This window comes from Lineus longissimus, chromosome 17 (genome assembly GCF_910592395.1).
Source record: "Lineus longissimus chromosome 17, tnLinLong1.2, whole genome shotgun sequence".
NCBI classification, from domain to species: Eukaryota; Metazoa; Nemertea; class Pilidiophora; order Heteronemertea; family Lineidae; genus Lineus; species Lineus longissimus.
Window position 1 is genome coordinate 1,141,142 of NC_088324.1, and position 25,265 is coordinate 1,166,406.

A 25,265-nucleotide genomic window follows, 5' to 3' on the forward strand; every position below is an offset into this window, starting at 1 on the left:
TGCTGACTTGATGTGACGGGCGTGATGTTGAGGCCGCGGGTGATCAATTGAGAGGTCGGTGATTGTTATTGGAGGAGTGTGGAGCACTTGATGAATGCTGGTGATATTCCTTGGCCAGGTGTTCACTTCTAAGCCTGGACCTTTTATTTCTTAGCAAAACAAAATCAAAAAAGTAAAATTTTCACAGTTTTGTATTTAAAGCTGACATGCTGACATCAAAACCCTAACCAATTAAGAAAATGCTTAAACCTGTTCACCATATTGAACACCCGACAGCCACGTTTCAAACGCCCTTAGATATGATAGACCATGCACAAGCAGTCAGCAGTGCAATACAATATGGAGAATGTGTTCAGTTTACACACCCCATCCGCCTTAAACTGCTATATTTTGCACATGGGCAGTCTGACTTGTAATAACCAAGCACATCATTCGACCCTTGCCCACTAAACTCTAGTCCAGAGACATGACTGCTCTGGTTGATCAAACTGACCCAACCTCGATAAAACTTTATAAGAGCCATCCTTCTTTATAATCTACTTTCATTGGTCATTACTAGACATAAAATCACTTGCACGACGAATTAACCACCACGAGGCTTCATTGTACAATTCATATCACTGGTTGGCCGTATTTGCCTGGGACGAGGTTATTGCTTACATCTTGCGCATCATTTCCTCAACCCCTGGCACGCGTGTCTGGCAAAACGTGCATAGAGTCTTGCATCAGGAGAACTAAAGTATCCTGCTCAACTTCCAGCTTTCAGTTGCTGTACTGGAGAGAGGAATTCTGCCCGGAAATTTCAAGAAAATAACATAATTTTTTCTGAAAATATTATTTCATTTTGAAAATAGGGTGATGAACCCTCGTGAGATGTTTTTTGCAACTCAAATTCCTTACAATACATGCACAAATCCCCCCCCCCCCCCCTCCCAAAATGTCTAAATTTCGTATCACAGATCGTGAAAATTATGAACTGAGCTTTGCCACCACATCCCTTCTGATATTAGGTTCTGAGGTGTCTTTTGTCAACACCGTTTGCAACCATAGCACACTCTGCATCTCGGGCTACAACATCCAGCGTGTCCGGCATCAACGTGGCCTCCAACGTTCTCTGGTTGTCTCGCCATCAGTATCTTGGGACGCCTTGCTGGCATGCGTGTCTGCCCCTTTGCCAGCAGCAAGGCTGCAGGTCGCCCTGTACTTCTCTCATCTCCTTCGTGGTGTGAGACCTGAATCCGATCATTTCACTGGGCCAGTTTTTCAACTAGAAATCTCAAATGGCAGGAGAGAATAGGGCACAACCTAAAACGACTGCCAGACTTGTTAGTTATAGGAGTGCACAGTATTTACAGTCGTGTTCTCCCGGAACGGCTGAGCGGTGGGCGTGAGGCGTGTTGACCCATTTCATGCTGGACGCTCACCCGGCTAGTATCCTTAACATTTCCTCCCGGACGATATCAATGTGAAATTCTGGATCGTGTTTTGATTTAAGTAATTGAACCGATCGCCTGGGTCAGAGTCGTAGACCCCAATAGCATTCCGCGAAGATGACGTCACTGCAGCTGCTGCCCTCTATTTCCCCATCGCTGAATTACAGACAATGTCGGACAAACGTGCGGTTTCGTAATGGATTCAGGCTTTCTAACTGGGGCAGTTAGATTCAATCTGGCACATGTCCGAGTGTTGGAAATACTACATAATTGTTCTGAATATTTCTCTCTCTGACTCTATGGTATCATTCATGCTAAAAACAATGCAGGGTCAAAGATAATTGACTTTGAAATAAGCTCAAATGCGTAGACATAAGTGTCGATGTCCGACTGTCACGTGACTAAAACGTCATCAATATCTTATTCAAATGACCTTGTGAGCTATAAATAGTAACTTCGCGGAATGCTGTTGAAGTCAAATTATACCTAACAGGGCTGCTCAGTAAACGCGGTGTTGGGGAATTATGGCGAGGTCAGGAAGATATTGTTAACAATGACGAGCTTATTCAGCCGAATTGTGATAGCATATGGAACCCTCTGCGTGACCCTTGAGTGAGACCAAGACAGAGTGTAAGCTAAATAGGTGACCAATGATTTTGTCATCCTAATGCCATTGATAGCCCAGGTTCAAGACAGCCTCGAGTTTTCAGGTGTTTCCATTTTCTTTTCAATGCGTTATTAAAAGTGACCTGAGCTATTCTAATGTAACTTTTGATATGGAGGCAACATTTTTCATCAAAACAAAGGCGTAGGTGTTTTGAAGAATAAATTTGGATTTAGCTTGAACTTGTAGCGTTGTAGCAGAGGTAGAATGGTTATGACATCAGATTTGGAAGGAGAGTGGACATTGCCCAGAGTTATCCCTAACACCACATGTTACAGAGGTATACGGAGGCTTCGTGCTCTGCATTGTTACGATGTCCTTGAATACGCCATTCTTCAGCTCTGCATTGATTTTCGTAAAGTACCATGCAAAATTACAATGTATCCTCAACTTTAATCAGTGTTTGCCAGAAGGGCACATAGTTTAAAAATGGGTGGATTTTTTGTGCCTTTCATGTTTGTCAATATTACTTATAATATTCAACAAGTTTCCGTTGACAAATCTGCCATGAACAGCGACGGGCGGTAGTGGCTGAGCTAAAATACAGTTCAAGTGCAATGCCTATGGCTGAGATAGAGAATCACTCCGGATTCAAAATGACAAAAAGCCTTTACCTTTACATAACCTTACCCTAACGTTACCTTGAATATCGATCAACATGTCACGACTTGCCTGATACGCCGTGACATTTTAGCAGTACCACATTCCCCGACAAGCATGATTGACTTGACCTACCAACGACACTCAACAAATCATTTACCTCACACCCACATACTTAGCTAATCAGTACGTCGTTGCGCCGTTACCAAGCAATGACATTTTCTGATATCAATAACATGATTTTGTCCCGGCGTTCTCTGGCAAAGACTAATGAACTCCCTGGATCCTGGATGATTGGCTCCCTCTATACGGCAAAGCCGTGTGACTTTCTTCGTGACGATTAAAGGGTGTTTGCCAGAACTTGTCTTGTATTTATTTTTGCTAATGATCATAACCTGTCATTACACCAGAGTGCAACTGATTTCCACTGGCTCGGTGAGTTTCATCCACGTCATTCACAGACAGGACTCCAGTTGCTAAATGCAGCATGATCTTTGGCGGTCTTGGCCTCTGATCAAAGCCTTCTTCTTCACATCATTACACCATTACGTCTCATTGTCACACCATCAAGCAGCATCATAAGCACCAGTCCATTATATACCCAAGAGTTAGTTTCTTCTGCAGTTGATAGTTGCGAACGTTCTGAAATACGTTGAAATAATATCAATTAATACCAGGCTGTTTACAGAAAGTATGTGAGCAGTTTGCCTTGCTTAGAGTGATCAAAGTTATCCATCTGTTATCATTGTCATGTTAGTGCTGTCTTAAACAAATGGGCGACTGTGTTTTCTTTTTCTGGTGTTTCCTTTTTCGAATATATTTTCTTTTTCTGGTTCATCAGTTAACTATTTGATGCTTTTCCAATTTTGTTTCAGCTCATAGATAGTAGAAAAACGCGTAATTCGTTATTTTCAGTACGCGCAAGTCCTGGCGCGAAAGACCTTTCCCACCACCATGAGTGCTAGCCCAGATCCGAGTTCACTTCACCACGCTATTACGACGCAAAGTCATTTCCATTATCGTCGCAGTGGTTGGGTTATCAAGCGCCATCACCGTGACGTCGGAAATATCGATATCAGCACCAAGACGTCACAGGGTAGATCCATGGTTCCATGAAGCACCATACTATTGCATCGTTCAACATGGAATAAATCGATGCATGGCGAGCTAACTCGGGTCAAATCGCAGTTAACATCGGAAAGCGTGATAATTCAGTCAGAATTTGAATTTTTCCTTTTTTGTGCAATTTGTTGGTATAAACTACTTACGTAGAATAGGAAGTGACTGGACAGCCGACGGCTGGGTAATATTGGCCTTAATTAAGCCAATGGTCCTTTAAAGCCCAGGACAATCTCTTCATTGGAAAGTTGCTTGTGAAGCCTTGAGTCAGATGCATGGCCTTATACATAAGGCATGATGAACACCAATAGAGTATGCATGGTTTCTCGAGGGAGACTGAAACCAGGTCCTTCGTTAATTTGTGATGGTCTATTTGCTTAAAAGGGCTGACAGTATTAGCCTGATTCAAGGTGACCGGTTTATTCAAATCTGCGCCCAGTTATTGTCTGAGTAAATGAGGAGATAGGATATGTGGGGCGTATGTGGCAGCCCTGTCCCTTCTTCTTCTTCAGCGTTCAACCTGCCTAAGTAAAACTATAACCTCAGTCCTGTGGCGGAGATGAAGCGGCTTGTCGCCCGAAGGTCCGGCTGTGTTCCCCACAGCTTTTCTTCGACCTTCGTGTCTTTAGGCCAGAATCTATCTCGTAAATCCTGGTACAGGGGACAGTCCTGTAGGATGTGCGTTGGTGTTTGCACTGCTGTCTGGCATTGGCATTCTGCTGCCCTGTCCCTTCAAGTTCACAGGCAAACCTGTTCATGGTGGATGGGAGGACAGCTAGCAGGTCTCACAATAAGGGGGGGAGGGAGGTTGTGTTTCGATCGAGTCATAAAACCAAAGGAGTAAGCCAAATGGTGCCAAACTGTAGGTGCAAGTAAACACACTTGCAAGTCCTGACAGTGTATTACCTCCCAGACAATGATTCCCTTAGGATGAGCAAAAAAACAAGACAAAGAGCGGCTGCCATCAACATTATCTGAAAAGTCAACTATTTACCATCCTCATTGGTCAGTGATGTCAGAATAAACACACTGCGGCATTGTCAAGACTGGTCAAGGGAAACTTAGCAGTTACCAGTGTCTTTGATGAAGCTATTTCGGAGTTCTCCATTAGTTTCGATACATGTCTCTACTCAGTGATATGAGGAGACATTGATGAAATGTTTAGGTCTCGTAGCTTCTTCTCGAGATATTCCTTTTCCATCAAATTGATTGTTTTGGGCTTTATGTCAACAGGAAAGCCCATCTGGTCACCATTTATTCTGAAGAAATGTAATATATATATATGAATATTGGCTTGTACAAGCATCTGCACTTGGTCTCTATAGCAAAGATGAATTCAATGAAATGATATCAATTCTAATACAGGGTGTTTCAAAATGTGTTTCTCAGCTGTGTGCCTTGCTTGGGAAAGTTCAGTGACAGGCTAAATTTCAATCATGATTTCAATCAAGTTATATTTTATATAGCTCACCCATAGCTACTGATTCACTGCATACATTTGACGTATTACTGAAACCTCGACCAGATATTGTTACCATGTTCATCTTCTAGCCGCATGTTTGTCCAACCTCCAATAGAGGGTAGCACTAACCAGTTTCCCTTCCAGTTTCCACGATTAACCCGTGAAGACTTTCAAACCCTTAACATGCCTTTCATGGTGTTGCCTTGAATATCATGTATGACTGTTAAGTTGTTCAATTTCCTTGGATCACTCAGTGATCGTTTCCCAGTCAGTTTAAGTGCGTTGTTTACGTTTGTCTTGTTACAACAGTGATTTAGTAAAAAAGACAAAAACATTAAATTTTTTATTTTTTAAGTTGGTATCAAACTTTCGCAATGAGTGTATCTGTGTCACACATGATAGCAAATTCTAATAAAAACAACGAAGACATGTTAAGGTTTATGAAAAGTTTTTCCTTCTATAATACTCTCACCAACCTCATCCTAATATGTCTTGTCTATCCTTCTTTGTAGATGTCAGCAGTGGTCCAGGTAGGTTAAACCTCGTCTCTCCACGGAGTATCTCACATGTTTGCCGCACAATGCACTCGCTGTCAATTTCGACGAAACGTTCACTTGGTTTTGTCGTTGAATATAAAGAGATAGCACAGAAATGTCAAATTGAATGTTGATTCATGCAAGTATCTTGTGGTTCTCAATATTTCCGTATGTCTGACCCCACATAATGCCGCTTTATGACAAAGCCCATTTGTTGTATGTCTGAGCACACATGATGCAGCTATATAACCCGGCCTCCACTCTAAAGCCCTCACATTATGTGTCTAAGCCCACATGATGCGGCTATATGACTTAGCCCCAATTCTTAAGCCCTCACATCATATGTCTGAGCCCACACGATGTGGCTATATGACTTGGCCTCCATTCTAAAGCCCTTACATCATATGTCTGAGCCCACACGATGTGGCTATATGACTTGAGCTCCATTCTAAAGCCCTTACATGATGTGTCTGAGCCTACACGATGTGGCTATATGACTCGGCCTCCATTCTAAAGCCCACACATCATGTCTGAGCCCACACGATGCGGCTATGAGCCTGTCTCCATTCTAAAGCCCTTACATCATATGTCCGATCCAACCTGATGCGGCTCTATGAATTGGCCTCCATTCTGAACCTTTTTAAAGATGTTAGGTGAAAAGAAGACTGCGCAATTAGAATAACGTTATAGTAGTCATCCTTTAAGTCAGGTGTACAGCGTGACGTAGGTGGGAGGACATTGAATCATGATGGCCCTGGGCATCCTCTGTCAGTATGGAATCTTTTCCGATATGTGTTGCCTCATTGACTTGACAGAATAGAATAATGGGTTGCTTTTGGCCTTGATTCTAAGCTTTGATTGGACCACGCACTTACCTGTTGTAAGCCTTGTTGTCTAGTTCCGTAACTATTAGTCCAGTCAATATATTAAATATATTAATTATCTGAATACCAAACAGTTTATTAGAAAAAATTCTAAGGCGTGCAACAAAGACTTTAGCTGAGTTTGAGAATATTGTCATCGTGTTTAGACGGAATCAGGTGGTTTCGATATTGTTGTGATTTGTTGTGAGTTTTGTGGCAACTGAGGAACATTGACTGGACTAAACATGTGTCGATCACATGCTGTTGTAACCACTCTATCACATGCACATTTCTTTCTGCTTTCGCTTCCATGATTTTATTGTGAAAAGTGTTTCCTGCTATAATACTCTCACCAACCTCATCCTAATACGTCTTGTCTATCCTTCATTGTAGATATCAGCAGTGGTCCAGGTAGGTTAAACCTCGTCTCTCCACGGAGTATCTCACATGTTTGCCGCACAATGCACTCGCTGTCAATTTCGATGAAATGTTCACTTGGTTTGTCTTTGATAACGAGATAACACAGGAAGGTCAAATTGAATGTTAATTCATGCAGGTGTTTTGTGGTTTCATTGGCTTCCTATTTCATTTCGAAACCACACCTCTGTAAATTCTCACATTACCTTGATTAGCTTCCCTCAACCTACGTATGTGGGGTTGTGAGGCGACTCTTGGCTAAGCTTAGAAAATGTCCCCCCAATAACCAGGTTCCAGGTGTCTATTTGAAAAATCAAAAAATTAGATGACTGTTGTGTGAAAACACTGAAGGTGAGCCGTGCGAAGTTTCAGAATTACTGAGCAAGTATTAGCAACATATTTTAAGGAACCGTGTGGCGTTTGATCCTCCGTGTCGGCATTGTGTCGGTGATCTGGGTATACTGTTGCATCGCTTGGCCGCTCCGTAATATCTTTCAACAAAAACAGGCTCAAGAGAATTTTTTGGCGAAACGACCAATGAACAGTAAACATTTATTATATAAATCTAGTTTCGCACGCCTAACGACCACTGTAGTAAGCCAGTGTATGTGTACATTTTGGTAGGCCCACGACGGGTGATTGACCAGCAGCGTCAATGGCAATATTGGCTTGAATAGAAGGCCTAAAAATTATCCCATCACGGGCCTAGAAATGTGCACTGTGTAAAGATCTTACTGGACGTTAGAAGTGAGAAACTAGAGTATTTTTCTCTAGCATTGTTGTTTGTTTGACATATGAACTTTTTGTGCTTTTACCTGCCAAAGATTTACTTGTCAATACGCAGATTTCACCGAAATAAAGATGAGTGACAAGTTCTCATTGAGGTAGGAGCTAAATGAAAGGTACAGCACTTGGTATGGATTAATGGCCCACATGTCCTGTACGCCTGAGGCCACATCAGCAAAGGATGTAATTTACAGGCCAATAGCATAACTATGTCATACCAACCAGTCTTACATTTCATTCACCGTACACCTGGGTGCGAGCTCGAGGGAACTGTTGATGTTATTGTCAAATAAAAAGTGCTTTTAGTGTAGAGTTTCTTTTACATCACGTCAATTAGTTAAGTACTAAGTTCTACCAAAGGAGAAACTTCTAAGAAATTTGAATGAACAGCATGTAGTGGTTTACAGGGCTTCGAAGTCTAGTTTAGGAAAATCTACATTGTGTCAGTGCTGTAAAGTCAGTCATCGTTGTTGACAACATGAGGCAACATTCCCTGCCCCTAGAATCTATTTTGCCTTGCCATCAAATCCTCAGTGTTGAGCCATGATCAGAGATTAAAACTGACGGGTCAAATGTACATTCCCGAGTAAGGCCGAAGCCAAGCTCTCGGGAATATTCGTGATGTGCATTTGGATGTTCTACTGAATAAACCCATTACCCCCAATGCAGATATCGAATGCAGGCACTAGAGAGCGTCCACAGATCGAAAAAGTCTGAACACGATTCAAGCTTTCCTTTAAAACATGGTAATGAAAAGATAACTTGACCAAACTATTTGTATCTTTAAAACTAATCAGCGCCAACCTATCACTCTTATTTCTTGGGTTTATCAGCAGGTAGGTCCTAAAATGCATCAGTAAATTCCTCAAATGCATTTAATATGAGATCTCGAATTTTAGATTTCACTGATATTGATATTGAAATTTGAATATTTGAAATTTGAATATTAAATAAGTCACAGCATCAAAATAGACAAAAACGTAAGAATGTTTTTCGAGACCAACTTGATGAGTGAAGTGATATGTTGGCGCTGATTAGTTTTAAAAATACAAATAGTTCAAGGTCAATTTACCTTTTCATAACCAAGTTTTAAATGAAAAACTAACCGATAAGTGCGGAGGTCCGTCGTTGAATCGTATGCAGACTTTTTCGTCTGAATATTTTCCACTTCTCTCTGGGCGCACTCACTCGATGTGTATCTGCGATGTCTGCAGAGATTGCCTCGCTTTCGATTTGTTCACTGGGGGTAATGGGTGTATTCAGTTGAAGATCCTAATGCACATCACGAAAATTCCAGAGAGCTCGGCTTCGGTCTTACTCTGGATGGCCCAAAAGAGGTCATCAATTGACGAAATAGGTGTTGTGTATCATTGGATTCGTAGTTGAATGTGATCAAACTACGTGCAATGGACATCTGTAAACGAACCAACAGCTCTTGGGTTGAAATTCCGAATGGAGAATGGGGTATATATCTATGCGTCACAAAACAGTGAGAGACAGAACATTTGATTCTACTTGTGACTAAGACTGTACCAGCTCTAAGTGTGACTGCTGTTGGATATCACAGAAACTTGTTTCCAGGATTACATTTCAACGTGACAAATGTTGACATTTACATAAAGCTCGGGACTGCCATAGTGGCTAATGTCACTGATGGCGGCCAGGATGTTACATTCCCACGTCCTGGTGCTTCGCTTGGCTACATCAGTATCATCTTTCACTGAGTTTCCACATCGCATGATTCACGTTTTCCTGTACGCAGTAAAGGTAGTAAAAAGCATAAGTGCATTTCTTATTTCAAGCATGATCCATAAACATCTAGCACTGGAATAGAAGGCCCATGTTGACCTTAAACTTTAGGCCAAATGACCATGGTGATAATGACTGGCATAGTCCTAAATCACTCAATGTTCCTCAGAGTTTGGACTTTTTCAATTTTAGGGAGTGCGTCCAAGAATCCTGTAACGAACACTTTCTCACTGAAATGGAGATTTTGGTTCCATATTGTTCATCAAACTGCCATCTATAATTGATGAGGGGTGTCAAGTTGACCAGTGCATGAAATGGTTGCAAACTCGCACAGTGCCGAAATTAAAAAAATTCCGACACTGGAATTGATCAATCGCCGCCATCTTGGATATCGGCATCATGAGATTCAGGTGTGTGATAATCCTACGTCATATACTGCGTCACCAGTTCAGACTGTAAGTCTTATTCAGGCCGAATTAGCGCCACTTTCTTTCATAAAACGTTTTATTTTGTCAATCAATAACAAAATATGATCTTTATAAAATAAAACCTAACCCTTTCTGGAGAGTCGTAAGCACTGATGCTGAATGAACATTCCGACATCTTGTTCAGGTTTTCACGGTAACAAGTCTCAACCATAATTGGGAACATTATCGTTGAAGCCCATTTCACTGGAATTTGAAACTACATGTACATGTATACTACATGTGATGTTAAATAACAATTATACTTTCTGACGCTAATTAGCCGTTTTTTTGTGTCTGTTCAACATATTACATGTTCACGTATACTTTATTCTCGGTTTTAAACGACCAGTTCAGCATGTAGTATGTCTAGCCCCTTTTCAACAATGAGGCAGTCATAATTTAGCATTGCTATAACGCTCAGGCCAATCCGGAGCATAGGCCCGCAGTGTGTTATCTTAACTTTGCCGCTTATAGGTCACTGCAGCTGCTGCCCTCTATTTCCCCATCGCTGAATTACAGGCAATGTCGGACAAACATGCGGTTTCGTAATGGATTCAGGCTTTCTAACTAGGGCAGTTAGATTCAATCTGGCACATGTCCGAGTGTTGGAAATACTACATAATTATTCTGAATATTTCTCTCTCTGACTCTATGGTATCATTCATGCTAAAAACAATGCAGGGTCAAAGATAATTGACTTTGAAATAAGCTCAAATGCGTAGAAATAAGTGTCGATGTTCGACTGTCACGTGACTAAAACGTCAGGGATATCTTATGCAAATGACCTTGTGAGCTATAAATAGTAACTTCGCGGAATGCTATTGAAGAAATGGTGTCGATTACCAGTGATTGGTCAGCATACCAGAATGACGACCAGCCGGTTAGGCCTACGTCAAATCTGTCAATTCATTGCTGAACTAGCCAATCCAGGCAGAATTCGCGCTTGAAGACATGCCTACATTCATAAATGTGGCCATGCAGTATTATAATCGTGGATGGGGGCATGGGCAACGGACTGGTCGTTTAAAACCGGTGTAAAAGAAGAAAATGTCCCCCTGGAAAAAGTGTCCGGCCCTATTGTATTCCGCTATCTGGTTCTATAGAGGCCATGACCGCCAATAGCTCAGAGATTAAAGCGCATAATAGAATACATTGTTTCCCGGACATTCTATCCCAGGACATTTTAAACTTCTACACCGGGACTAAAGTATATAAAATGCATGTATACCTTTTGTACAGGCGCCCTCCAGCGGGCTAAACAGCACTTTCACAGTATGCCATAGTTGTTCACATGGTACCGTCAAGATAGACTGGACGTAAGGAGCATTTGGGTCTGCGACAAGAACAAATCTTCACTGCAGCCCGCGATAAAGTGCAAACCTAGCAACTACAGTGGAACCTCCCTCAGTGGACACCTCTCTATTAAGGACAACCTCTATTAAGGACACTAGTTCTGGTCCCAAATTGGCTGTTTTCATTCAATTTAACCTCTCTAATCAGGACACCTCTCTATTAAGGACAGCACTTGTCAGTCCCGAGGGTGTCCTTAATAGAGAGGTTCTACTGTACTTGGATGACGGTGACCTAATGTACTAGTATATGGACGGTGCTTTTATAAAATAACTCGCATGAAGTTCCATTACGCGGCTCATCAACCCTCACAGTCGACTGTAAGCCCAAACATTCGTGAAGTGGGCTAATCAACGCTTGATGTACAATATCACGCGCTGAATACAGGAGTGAAAGATGAGCCGAGACGTAAATAGCGTCGGGAATTGATTGTTGATGTATTGTGACCAGTGAGTAGTTGAGGTGTTTTCTGCTGATTGGCTAGGAATTGGAAGAATTGCTGGCAGATTTTACGTGACCAGTTCTGTGAAATCCTTCTTGGGTCACTAAACTCTTCAGCCCTGACACCCCAACCCCCCTCCCCCCAAATAACATATTCATTTAGCCTCATCGTGACCCGTGCATTGATGCATGGCAGATACTAAATTATATGTTTTTGATGATTTAGGCATGCTAGAGCCAAAATTTGCAACAACTCCACAAATACATTGACAGCCGAATTCATAAAGCTGTTTTAACCAGTCACCCGTGTTTAAAGCTGACATGCATGCAACAAAACCCGAATGGCCAAGTTAGAAAACACAAACGCCCGTCAACCAAACGACCAACAGCCTCGATCCGCTACGCTGTGCATTGAGCCTATGTACTACCTCGAAAAAAGCCAGGAATTCCAATCCAAACACTTTTAAGCTTAAACCATGAAGAAAAACAGGAAAACCCCTCGGTGTAAAAATAGTTTGACGTCACAAGGGTAGCCAACCAATCAGGCCATTGTTTCGTCAACCAATCATTTTCGCAATAGGCACCTCGCACTTCGTTCCTTTTGGGGACGAAGTATTGGTCAAATCGCCCAACTGCACTTGAAACATGAAAGACACCCAGCGACTGGTCACACATGAGTTCTTTGACGAGACAGGTCACAGAGCAAAAATGAAAAACATTCCTCGAGCGGGTTCGAACTCGGAACCTTCGTCATTTGATACTGACCGTCTTGCCCACTATACCATGAAGCCGTTGTTGGTAAGAAATATATTTTTCAGTTTTTTTTCTCATTCGCATACAAGCTCGACAGAATTTTTTGTGCCATCTGTACCATTTTCAGTTTCAAAGTGGCGTCTAAAATTTGCCCTTTTACAATATTGGCAAAGTGAATTCATAAGATACATAACCAGGAGATGAACATGACATCCTGTGATGATTATAAGAGCACGCAGCTATTTTTCGAGTTTTAAAGATGCAAAACAATTTCCCACTTTGCTAGTATTAAAACCATGCATGTATTAGGAACTATCTGATGAGGTGGCATTCGATTTCCAACAATAATCGCGCGAGGTCGCAACGGCTACATGAACTGATGCTCATATCTGTGCTCCACATCCTGTGCTTTGTTGGTGAATACGGTAGCGCCACTGCGGCCAGCCGGTAGTCGATCATAACTGAGGGCGTTTGTAGACATAGCTGACCGGTCGTTAAAAAAACATGGCGGACGGACAGGCGTAAGTGTTTTCTAACTTGGGCGTTAGGATTTTTATGCATGCATGTCAGCCTAAAACAGGAATCATCGCCGTTGTTCACCTAATCGCCAATTCACAACAAGTGATTATCTATCGAATGTACAAACTAGCGTCTAAAAAACAAAAATAAAGTTAAACGCTCGCGAGGGAATGTTTAGGTCGCCGATTATGCCTTGAGAACGGGTCATCTAGTACTCTCAGTGAGGACATTTGTGTTGGCATGGACGCACTCTAGCTATTTTGGAGCTCGCTCCGGATAAGCGGGCTGAAGAAGAGGAAGAGGTGCGCCCTCCACGTGAGGCGAGGGTATTTGAGATTCGAATTAATCCCCTGACAAAATACAATGATAGAAAATTCACTCATCGATACCGTGTTTGGAAGGATACGTTTCGTTGGCTTGTTGTTCTTTCAGCACACAACTTGTTGTTTGCTCAGTAAGGCCCATCCTCTGCTCGAGGGAGAAAATATTCGGCTCTCTTCCCCTTAGGCATTTTGCAGTAGTATAAGAATCGTGACCATAGGCCTAGTTGTGATCCGTTCGTGCAAAACCTGTCGCATGTCGCTCAGAGCTTGGCAGGTTCACACGGACTGTTTGTTTATTTCACTATTGTCTGCCTTTTATGAAATCTGACGACATCAATTTCTTCTATTATCTCCTAGTGTCATCTAGGCTCATCCTATGTGCGACATGCAACATGTTTTGCTAGAACGGGTCACAGTTTTATACACTGCGACTTGCGTAATTGGGCAAAGAATCGGTAGGATTGTACGCGGGTGGATAAAACGCTGATAATCATCGATTGTGAATAGCTGTTTACACAGTGTTTTAAATGCACGCGCCCAAAGTCTGCTAAAGTCTGTTTTAAACATTGTTCAGCAGATAAACGCTGTTTAACTGTACGGAAGATAAAACAGCTTTATGAATTCGGCCCATTGGTTATTCTTCCTCTATCGTATTTTTACTACGACGTTTCTGCCAGTGTTTCCTTGGCCGTTTTCTCGTAGTGAATGCAAAATGTCCTAGCGTAACATAAATACAAGTCAACGTTAACCAAGGCTAAACAAATGATTGTCATGAGGACAAATACTCATTGTGTAAAAAATCAAGTCATATATTATTACAGTTTTCTGACGTTCAAATCTCCCTGATCTCACTGTCTGTTTCTTGCCACACCTGTTAATGAGTTTGGAGCTTTTTAATCACCCAAGTGTTGGGTTTTCTCATGTGAAGGATTTTACGATGCAAAGAGTGCAAACTTATTTGTGACCAGGTCTGATGAAAGTAGAATATACTAAGCTCAGAGCGTGAGCTGGTTGGACAAGAATTACCTTTCTCTCAAACTTAAGTGTTGTGTGTTTGTTTGCGTGTGGACACCAGAGAAGTGGGGGCTCTGGATAACTCACTGGCCCTTCTCCCTCAAATAAGTCTATCAGCGCTACCTCTGCAGTCCCCTCCGTGTCGTAGCTCCTGTCTTCAGTTGTGTGGCCAACTGTCTACGGGTCTCTCGCAGGTGACACTTGATACGGTCTCCTCTCTCTTTACCCCTCTCCAGCATCTTGTCTAGATACCATATAGACCATGAGTCTAGCAGTTCCTGTTCCTGACGTCCCTTGGCGTCGGGTCCTGGTCCCCGAAGATATCGGCGCTGCCTGCTAGTTTGTCGGCCTTTTCGTTGAAGGTGATGCCTGCATGGCCAGGAACGTAGATTATCCCCACTCTGGTGCAATTTCGCGCAGCAGGGGAACTATTCCTTTTATGCGTCCTCTATCAAATTTGCAGGCCAGGCTAAGTGATTGGCAAGAATTACCATTAGAGTGATGTATGACACAAGATATTCGTTTGAGAAGTAATTGAGATATTCACTTCAGCTGAATTCTTTCTCTCAAACTTAAGTTTTGAGAAAACCCTTTCCTAAAGAGAAGTCAACTGGTGTGAACTGCTTTTTTATTTGACTTATTTTGCTTTTCTCTCGATGCGACAAGCACTTCCTTCAACAGAGTCCCACTATCAACCAGGTCTTCATCCATGTATCATATATAATAAGAGAGTCAATCTGGTTTGAGCAGTGAGCTTCATTATATTGAATGAGATAAAGGAAATGTCAGAGCATCATTCAAATGATGAATGACATTTTCTATCAACTGCAAAATCTCATTAGCAATATGACATTTGAATACTCTCATATTTTCTTTAATAAGTAGGACGAGAATGCCCGATTTTACACTTTCATAGCAAATCGAGATGAAAACCAGTTCAGGTACCAGCCAGTTTAACCGGCTGAACCCTTCTTTCCTGCTACATGTAGACTAACTTCATGATCAGACCGGGTCTTTAAGAAACTTACTAAGTAGGACACTTTCACAGCAATGAAGATCATGACTAGTTTCCCGGCTGAACCCTTCTAGCCTGTTACATAGACTTCATAACCAGACTGGGCCTTTAAGAAAACTCCCCTACCCAGGTTATAATGTAACACGTCAGCAACGATTAATGATTGTTTTCTTGACTGTCTTTACAGAGGGAACGCCAACTTCCAGCACCCCAATCATGTCGACATCATTACAAGAACTTTCATTTAACCTTCCGACGGAAAAACTGACGGAATCCCTCCAACAAGCAGTCCAGCTTCCACCGACATTTAATCGTCAGCGTCGTCGAGCATCTATGCACGATGCTATTGATCATACGAAAATTAACACAAGGCTTTACGACAGGGTAGTAGGTATAACTTTAAGATTAACGGAAAGGCCAACATGTTAATAAGGCCAGCATGTCATAATCCATATTCATCTTTTCCCTGTGATAATCAAATTGCGAACAGTTTCATCACGGAAATATTATTATTGTTAGTTCTAATTGCTTCCATGAAAGTTCCAGTGTTTCTCACTTCATTTGCAGCAACCAGCTCGGCAACAGTCCATCGGAAGCATACAGGAGGAGAACATAGGCTCAATCAATTTCTCACTTGATTACAACTACGAAACGGGTCTGATGACAGTACGGGTCATCCAAGCACGGGACCTTGTTCCCAGGGATCTTAGTGGAACTGCTAATCCTTACTGCCAAGTTTCAATACTGCCAAGCAGGAGGGCGATAATGCAGACGAAACATGTGAAAAAGACGTTAAATCCGGAATTTGAGGAAGAGTTCCTTTTTGAAGTTCTTCCAAATAATTTAGCAACACGGACGCTACAAATTTTGATATTTGATTATGATCAGTTTTCACGTGATGAGGTGCTGGGTCAGGTGCACGTGTCGCTGGACGGGATTGACTTCTCGGAGCGGGTCGTGCTTTGGAAAGGAATATCTGTGTTTGAAAAGAATAGAGAGGTAAGTTGGGATAGTTTGTGTTTGACCTCGGGTAAGTTGTAAGTTTGGATACTGCAGTGGGCTATCTTTACAGCCCTAAGAGTATGACTCTAGTATCAATGTCTCTTCCTTGTTTCAGTGCGCCAAGCTTGGTGACCTCATGTTCTCACTAGGCAATATCTCAAGCGCTAAGAGGCTGGCTGTAGTAATAATGTATCTTCCTTGTTTCAGTGCACCGAGCTGGGTGACCTCATGTTCTCACTGGGCTATCTCTCAAGCGCTAAGAGGCTGACTGTCGTTATAATGAAAGCTAGGAATCTAAAAATCATAGATCGTGATAAGGGGACATCAGGTAAGTCGATAAATATGCCTCACCTATCATCCTTCTTGTTAGGTGTAGAAACCAAAAGAAAGGCATTGTACCCTGGAACATGCAAGCGCCCCATCAAAGTGATGGTTCTGATGCTGTCCCATATCTCAGAAGAAAGGTATGTGTCTCTGTGTAAGGTCAAAACCAATCATCACATAAATAGTTTGTGATTCTGTCCCATAGCTCTAAAGCGTGGCCTGTATCTCTATGTGAGGTCAAAACCAATCATCACATAAATAGTTTGTGATTCTGTCCCATAGCTCTAACTCTAAAGCGTGGCCTGTATCTCTATGTGAGGTCAAAACCAATCATCACATAAATAGTTTGTGATTCTGTCCCATAGCTCTAAAGCAAGGCCTGTATCTCTGTGTGAGGTAAAAAAATCATCACATGAATAGTTTGTGATTCTGTCCGATAGCTCTAAAGCAAGGCCTGTATCTCTGTGTGAGGTCAAAACACATCATTACATGGATAGCTTGTGATGGTGTCCGATAGCTCTAAAGCATGGCCTGTATCTCTGTGTGAGGTAAAAAAACATCATCACATGAATAGCTTGTGATGCTGTCCGATAGCTCTAAAGCATGGCCTGTATCTCTGTGTGAGGTCAAAACACATCATTACATGAATAGCTTGTGATGGTGTCCGATAGCTCTAAAACAAGGCCTGTATCTCTGTATGAGGTAAAAAAAACATCATCTCATGAATAGCTTGTGATGCTCTCCGATAGCTCTAAAGCAAGGCCTGTATCTCTGTGTGAGGTCAAAACACATCATTACATGAATAGCTTGTGATGGTGTCCGATAGCTCTAAAGCATGGCCTGTATCTCTGTGTGAGGTAAAAAAAACATCATCACATGAATAGCTTGTGATGGTGTCCGATAGCTCTAAAGCATGGCCTGTATCTCTCTCTGAGGTAAAAAAAACACATCATCACATGAATAGCTTGTGATGGTGTCCGATAGCTCTAAAGCAAGGCCCTCTGTGTGAGGTCAAAACACATCATTACATGAATAGCTTGTGATGGTGTCCGATAGCTCTAAAGCATGGCCTGTATCTCTGTGTGAGGTAAAAAAAACATCATCACATGAATAGCTTTTGATGGTGTTCAATAGCTCTAAAGCCAGGCCTGTATCTCTGTATGAGGTAAAAAAACATCATCACATGAATAGCTTGTGATGTTGTCCGATAGCTCTAAAGCAAGGCCTGTATCTCTGTGTGAGGTAAAAAAACATCATCACATGAATAGCTTGTGATGGTGTCCGATAGCTCTAAAGCAAGGCCTGTATCTCTGTGTGAGGTAAAAAAACATCATCACATGAATAGCTTGTGATGGTGTCCGATAGTTTTAAAGCAAGGCCTGTATCTCTGTGTGAGGTAAAAAAACATCATCACATGAATAGCTTGTGATGGTGTCCGATAGCTCTAAAACAAAGCTTGTATCTCTGAGTGAGGTAAAAAAACATCATCACATGAATAGCTTGTGATGCTGTCCGATAGCTCTAAAGCAAGGTCTGTATCTCTGTGTGAGGTAAAAAAAACATCATCACATGAATATCTTGTGATGTTGTCCGATAGCTCTAAAGCAAGGCATGTATCTCTGTGTGAGGTAAAAAAACATCATCACATGAATAGCTTGTGATGGTGTTCAATAGCTCTAAAGCAAGGCCTGTATCTCTGTGTGAGGTAAAAAAAACATCGTCACATGAATAGCTTGTGATGGTGTTCAATAGCTCTAAAGCAAGGCCTGTATCTCTGTGTGAGGTAAAAAAACATCATCACATGAATAGCTTGTGATGCTGTCCGATAGCTCTAAAGCAAGGCCTGTATCTCTGTGTGAGGTAAAAAAACATCATCACATGAATAGCTTGTGATGGTGTTCAATAGCTCTAAAGCAAGGCCTGTATCTCTGTGTGAGGTAAAAAAAACATCATCACATGAATAGCTTGTGATGCTGTCCGATAGCTCTAAAACAAGGCCTGTATCTCTGTGTGAGGTAAAAAAAACATCGTCACATGAATAGCTTGTGATGGTGTTCAATAGCTCTAAGCAAGGCCTGTATCTCTGTGTGAGGTAAAAAAAACATCATCACATGAATAGCTTGTGATGCTGTCCGATAGCTCTAAAGCAAGGCCTGTATCTCTGTGTGATGTAAAAAAAAACATCATCACATGAATAGCTTGTGATGGTGTTCAATAGCTCTAAAGCAAGGCCTGTATCTCTGTGTGAGGTAAAAAAACATCATCACATGAATAGCTTGTGATGGTGTTCAATAGCTCTAAAGCAAGGCCTGTATCTCTGTGTGAGGTAAAAAAAACATCATCACATGAATAGCTTGTGATGGTGTTCAATAGCTCTAAAGCATGGCCTGTATCTCTGTGTGAGGTAAAAAAAACATCATCACATGAATATCTTGTGATGGTGTTCAATAGCTCTAAAGCAAGGCCTGTATCTCTGTGTGAGGTAAAAAAAAATCATCACATGAATAGCTTGTGATGGTGTCCGATAGTTCTAAAACAAAGCCTGTATCTCTGAGTGAGGTAAAAAAAACATCATCACATGAAAAGCTTGTGATGCTGTCCGATAGCTCTAAAGCAAGGTCTGTATCTCTGTGTGAGGTAAACAAAACATCATCACATGAATAGCTTGTGATGCTGTCCGATAGCTCTAAAACAAAGCCTGTATCTCTGAGTGAGGTAAAAAAACATCATCACATGAATAGCTTGTGATGCTGTCCGATAGCTCTAAAGCAAGGCCTGTATCTCTGTGTGAGGTAAAAAAACATCATCACATGAATAGCTTGTGATGGTGTTCAATAGTTCTAAAGCAAGGCCTGTATCTCTGTGTGAGGTAAAAAAACATCATCACATGAATAGCTTGTGATGGTGTTCAATAGCTCTAAAGCCAGGGCTGTATCTCTGTGTGAGGTAAAAATACATCATCACATGAATAGCTTGTGATGGTGTCCGATAGCTCTAAAGCAAGGCCTGTATCTCTGTGTGAGGTAAAAAAACATCATTACATGAATAGCTTGTGATGCTGTCCGATAGCTCTAAAGCAAGGCCTGTATCTCTGTGTGAGGTAAAAAAACATCATCACATGAATAGCTTGTGATGGTGTCCGATAGCTCTAAAGCAAGGCCTGTATCACTGTGTGAGGTAAAAAAAACATCATCACATGAATAGCTTGTGATGGTGTCCGATAGCTCTAAAACAAAGCTTGTATCTCTGAGTGAGGTAAAAAAACATCATCACATGAATAGCTTGTGATGCTGTCCGATAGCTCTAAAGCAAGGTCTGTATCTCTGTGTGAGGTAAAAAAAACATCATCACATGAATAGCTTGTGATGTTGTCCGATAGCTCTAAAGCAAGGCATGTATCTCTGTGTGAGGTAAAAAAACATCATCACATGAATAGCTTGTGATGGTGTTCAATAGCTCTAAAGCAAGGCCTGTATCTCTGTGTGAGGTAAAAAACCCATCATCACATGAATAGCTTGTGATGCTGTCCGATAGCTCTAAAGCAAGGTCTGTTTCTGTGTGTGAGGTAAAAAAACATCATCACATGAATAGCTTGTGATGCTGTCCGATAGCTCTAAAGCAAGGTCTGTTTCTGTGTGTGAGGTAAAAAAACATCATCACATGAATAGCTTGTGATGGTGTCCGATAGCTCTAAAGCAAGGTCTGTTTCTGTGTGTGAGGTAAAAAACCCATCATCACATGAATAGCTTGTGATGCTGTCCGATAGCTCTAAAGCAAGGTCTGTTTCTCTGTGTGAGGTAAAAAAAACGTCATCACATGAATAGCTTGTGGTGGTGTCCGATAGCTCTAAAGCAAGGTCTGTTTCTGTGTGTGAGGTAAAAAAACATCATCACATGAATAGCTTGTGATGCTGTCCGATAGCTCTAAAGCAAGGCCTGTATCTCTGTGTGAGGTAAAAAAAACATCAGCACATGAATAGCTTGTGGTGGTATCCTATAGTTCTAAAGCAAGGCCTGTATCTCTGTGTGAGGTAAAAAAAACATCATCACATGAATAGCTTGTGATGGTGTCCGATAGCTCTAAAGCAAGGCCTGTATCTCTGTGTGAGGTAAAAAAACATCATCACATGAATAGCTTGTGATGTTGTCCGATAGCTCTAAAGCAAGGTCTGTATCTCTATGTGAGGTAAAAAGAAAACATCATCACATGAATAGCTTGTGATGGTGTCCTATAGTTCTAAAGCAAGGCCTGTATCTCTGTGTGAGGTAAAAAAAACATCATCACATGAATAGCTTGTGATGGTGTCCGATAGCTCTAAAGCAAGGCCTGTATCTCTGTGTGAGGTAAAAAAACATCATCACATGAATAGCTTGTGATGCTGTCCGATAGCTCTAAAGCAAGGTCTGTATCTCTATGTGAGGTAAAAAGAAAACATCATCACATGAATAGCTTGTGATGGTGTCCGATAGCTCTAAAGCAAGGACTCTATCTCTGTGTGAGGTAAACAAAAACATCATTACATGAATAGCTTGTGATGCTGTCCGATAGCTCTAAAACAAGGCCTGTATCTCTGTGTGAGGTAAACAAAAACATCATCACATGAATAGCTTGTGATGGTGTCCGATAGGTCTAAAGCAAGGCCTGTATCTCTGTGTGAGGTCAAAACCAATCATCATATGAATAGCTTGTGATGGTGTCCGATAGGTCTAAAGCAAGGCCTGTATCTCTGTGTGAGGTCAAAACCAATCATCATATGAATAGCTTGTGATGCTGTCCGATAGGTCTAAAGCAAGGCCTGTATCTCTGTGTGAGTTTAAAACCAATCATCATATGAATAGCTTGTGATGCTGTCCCATAGCTCTAAAGCAAGGCCTGTATCTCTGTGTGAGGTCAAAACCCATCATCACATGAATAGCTTGTGATGCTGTCCGATAGCTCTAAAGCAAGGTCTGTATCTCTGTGTGAGGTAAAAAACACATCATCACATGAATAGCTTGTGATGCTGTCCGATAGCTCTAAAGCAAGGCCTGCATCTCTGTGTGAGGTTAAAAAAACATCATCACATGAATAGCTTGTGATGCTGTCCGATAGCTCTAAAGCAAGGTCTGTATCTCTGTGTGAGGTAAAAAAACATCATCACATGAATAGCTTGTGATGCTGTCCGATAGCTCTAAAGCAAGCCTGCATCTCTGTGTGAGGTTAAAAAAACATCATCACATGAATAGCTTGTGATGCTGTCCGATAGCTCTAAAGCAAGGCCTGTATCTCTGTGTGAGGTAAAAAAAAGACATCATCACATGAATAGCTTGTGATGCTGTCCGATAGCTCTAAAGCAAGGCCTGTATCTCTGTGTGAGGTAAAAAAAACATCATCACATGAATAGCTTGTGATGCTGTCCCATATCTTGAAAGCAAGGTCTGCATCTCTGTGTGAGGTGAACGACTCAATATTGAATGCAAAATTTGAGAAAAGCAAAGATGCTTGAGCACCATAAAGCCACAGCAATAACAATGAATTTGAAGAGAAAAAATGATAAATCTACTAAAACAAAGGTGATAGTTTGTTGGATCCTTGGACTACCAAACCTTTCAGTGAGAAACCCTACAAGAGCTCTTAATAAATCATGTCAAGATCTTACTATAAATCATGAATTACCATGATACTGTATTGTAAGCCTTTTCTTTCAGATCCGTACGTGAAAGTCTCCATCAGTTATGCAGGTAAAAAGCTTAAAAAGAAGAAGACGTCTACGATACGAAACACATTAAATCCCATTTGGAATGAAGCATTGGTTTTTAACATTGGCAACGACTACTTAAATAAGCTTGAAGTCCATATTAATGTTATTCACGATAATTTACTTGGGAATACGGAGTATCTCGGACATATCGAAGTGGGCCCACGATCAACAGGTGAAGAACTGGCTCATTGGAATGATATGGTGCATTCAAAGAGTGCTATTGCCCGTTGGCATCATTTAGTCTAATGTCATTTGTGGTGCTGGACATGTTTTCCCTTATGATATTATATAGGTTGTAACGAAATATCGGGATCATTCTGTAGACAGGTAGTGCATTGTTTAGGCACCAAAGAACAAGCTCTGAAGATAGGATAACATGACTTCAAAGAACACGCTATGAAGGCAGGATTAAGTAGGACCACATGATGTCAAAGAACACACACTGAGGCAGGATTAAATCTGATCACATGACTTCAAAGAACACGCTTTGAAAGCAGGTTTCATTCAGATCACATGACGTCAAAGAATACGCTTTGAAAGCAGGTTTGAGTCAGATCATATGACTTCAAAGATCACTCCCTGAACGCAGGTCTAAGTCAGATCACATGACTTCAAAGAACACACCCTGAAGGCAGGTCTAAGTCAGATCACATGAATTCAAAGAACACGCTTTGAAAGCAGGTTTGAGTCAGATCATATGACTTCAAAGAACGCGCTTTGAAGGCATGAATTAGTAGAATCACATGACTTCAATGAACATGCTTTGAAGGCACGTTTTAGTCTGATCACATAACTTCATGCCATCACATGATATTCTCGGGTCTGTTTATTTAGCACGGAGATTGATTTAATATATAAAACATTAGGTGAGATTATCCATGGATTATCTTAAATCAATCCTGTAACCTTATGACCAAATAGAAAGTGGGATTAGCCATGAATTATCTCGGAGTCATGCAGTGACCATGACTAAATGACAGGGAATCATGTGTGAGATTCTGTGGGATTACGGCAAAACTTGTCAGGAGCTGGCTGTCATGCAATATCCTGTAGTCTGCGAAGGAAGGTATTAACTCAATCTTGGATTACTGCAAAACCTGTCAGGAGCTAGCAGTCATGCGATATCCTCTAGTCTGCTTAGGTATTGACTCAATCTTGGATTACTGCAAATCCTGTCAGGAGCTAGCAGTCATGCGATATCCTCTAGTCTGCTTAGGTATTGACTCAATCTTGGATTACTGCAAATCCTGTCAGGAGCTAGCAGTCATGCGATATCCTCTAGTCTGCTTAGGTATTAACTCAATCTTGGATTACTGCAAAACCTGTCAGGAGCTAGCAGTCATGCGATATCCTCTAGTCTGCTTAGGTATTGACTCAATCTTGGATTACTGCAAATCCTGCCAGGAGCTAGCAGTCATGCGATATTCTCTAGTCTGCTTTGGTATTGACTCAATCTTGGATTACTGCAAATCCTGTCAGGAGCTAGCAGTCATGCGATATTCTCTAGTCTGCTTAGGTATTGACTCAATCTTGGATTACTGCAAAACCTGTCAGGAGCTAGCAGTCATGCGACATCATCTAGTCGCTTTGGTATTGACTCAATCTTGGATTGCTGCAAATCATGTCAGGAGCTGGCTGTCATGCGATATTCTCTAGTCTGCTTTGGTATTGACTCAATCTTGGATTACTGCAAAACCTGTCAGGAGCTAGCAGTCATGCGATATCCTGCTAGTCTGCGAAGGTATTGACTCAATCTTGGATTACTGCAAAACCTCTCAGGAGCTGGCTGTCATGCGATATTCTCTAGTCTGCTTTGGTATTGACTCAATCTTGGATTACTGCAAATCCTGTCAGGAGATAGCAGTCATGCGATATTCTCTAGTCTGCTTTGGTATTGACTCAATCTTGGATTACTGCAAATCCTGTCAGGAGCTGGCTGTCATGCGATATTCTCTAGTCTGCTCAGGTATTGACTCAATCTTGGATTACTGCAAATCCTGTCAGGAGCTGGCTGTCATGCGATATTCTCTAGTCTGCTTTGGTATTGATGCAATCTTGGATTACTGCATAACCTGTCAGGAGCTGGCAGTCATGCGATATTCTCTAGTCTGCTTTGGTATTGATGCAATCTTGGATTACTGCATAACCTGTCAGGAGCTGGCAGTCATGCGATATTCTCTAGTCTGCTTTGGTATTGACTCAATCTTGGATTACTGCATAACCTGTCAGGAGCTAGCAGTCATGCAATATTCTCTAGTCTGCTTAGGTATTGACTCAGTCTTGGATTACTGCAAATCCTGTCAGGAGCTGCCTGTCATGCGATATCATCTAGTCTGCTTTGGTATTGACTCAATCTTGGATTACTGCAAAACCTGTCAGGAGCTGGCAGTCATGCGATATCATCTAGTCGCTTTGGTATTGACTCAATCTTGGATTACTACAAAACCTGTCGGGAGCTAGCAGTCATGCAATATTCTCTAGTCTGCTTAGGTATTGACTCAATATTGGATTACTGCAAATCCTGTCAGGAGCTGGCTGTCATGCGATATCCTCTAGTCTGCTTTGGTATTGATGCAATATCGGATTACTGCAAATCCTGTCAGGAGCTAGCAGTCATGCGATATTCTCTAGTCTGCTTAGGTATTGACTCAATCTTGGATTACTCCAAATCCTGTCAGGAGCTGGCTG

At 41.6% G+C, this 25,265-nt stretch overlaps 1 protein-coding gene across 8 annotated transcripts in view; it reads left to right on the forward strand.

Moving 5' to 3' along the window:
* LOC135501589 (synaptotagmin-5-like) overlaps positions 1 to 23,658 on the forward strand; it is a 133,143-nt gene extending 109,485 nt beyond the window's left edge. For 3 of the 8 annotated variants that reach the window (XM_064793766.1, XM_064793771.1, XM_064793768.1), the window contains 6 exons: positions 5,791 to 5,808; positions 7,071 to 7,088; positions 15,699 to 15,898; positions 16,079 to 16,510; positions 16,721 to 16,841; positions 22,525 to 23,658. In XM_064793766.1, coding sequence (XP_064649836.1) covers positions 5,791 to 5,808; positions 7,071 to 7,088; positions 15,699 to 15,898; positions 16,079 to 16,510; positions 16,721 to 16,841; positions 22,525 to 22,823 — 1,088 coding nt within the window. In that variant the 3' untranslated portion in view covers positions 22,824 to 23,658. The remainder of the gene's footprint in view (positions 1 to 5,790; positions 5,809 to 7,070; positions 7,089 to 15,698; positions 15,899 to 16,078; positions 16,511 to 16,720; positions 16,842 to 22,524) is intronic. The other 5 variants (XM_064793769.1, XM_064793772.1, XM_064793770.1 and 2 more) reach the window with 3 other exon arrangements.
* The last annotated feature ends 1,607 nt before the right edge of the window (positions 23,659 to 25,265 follow it).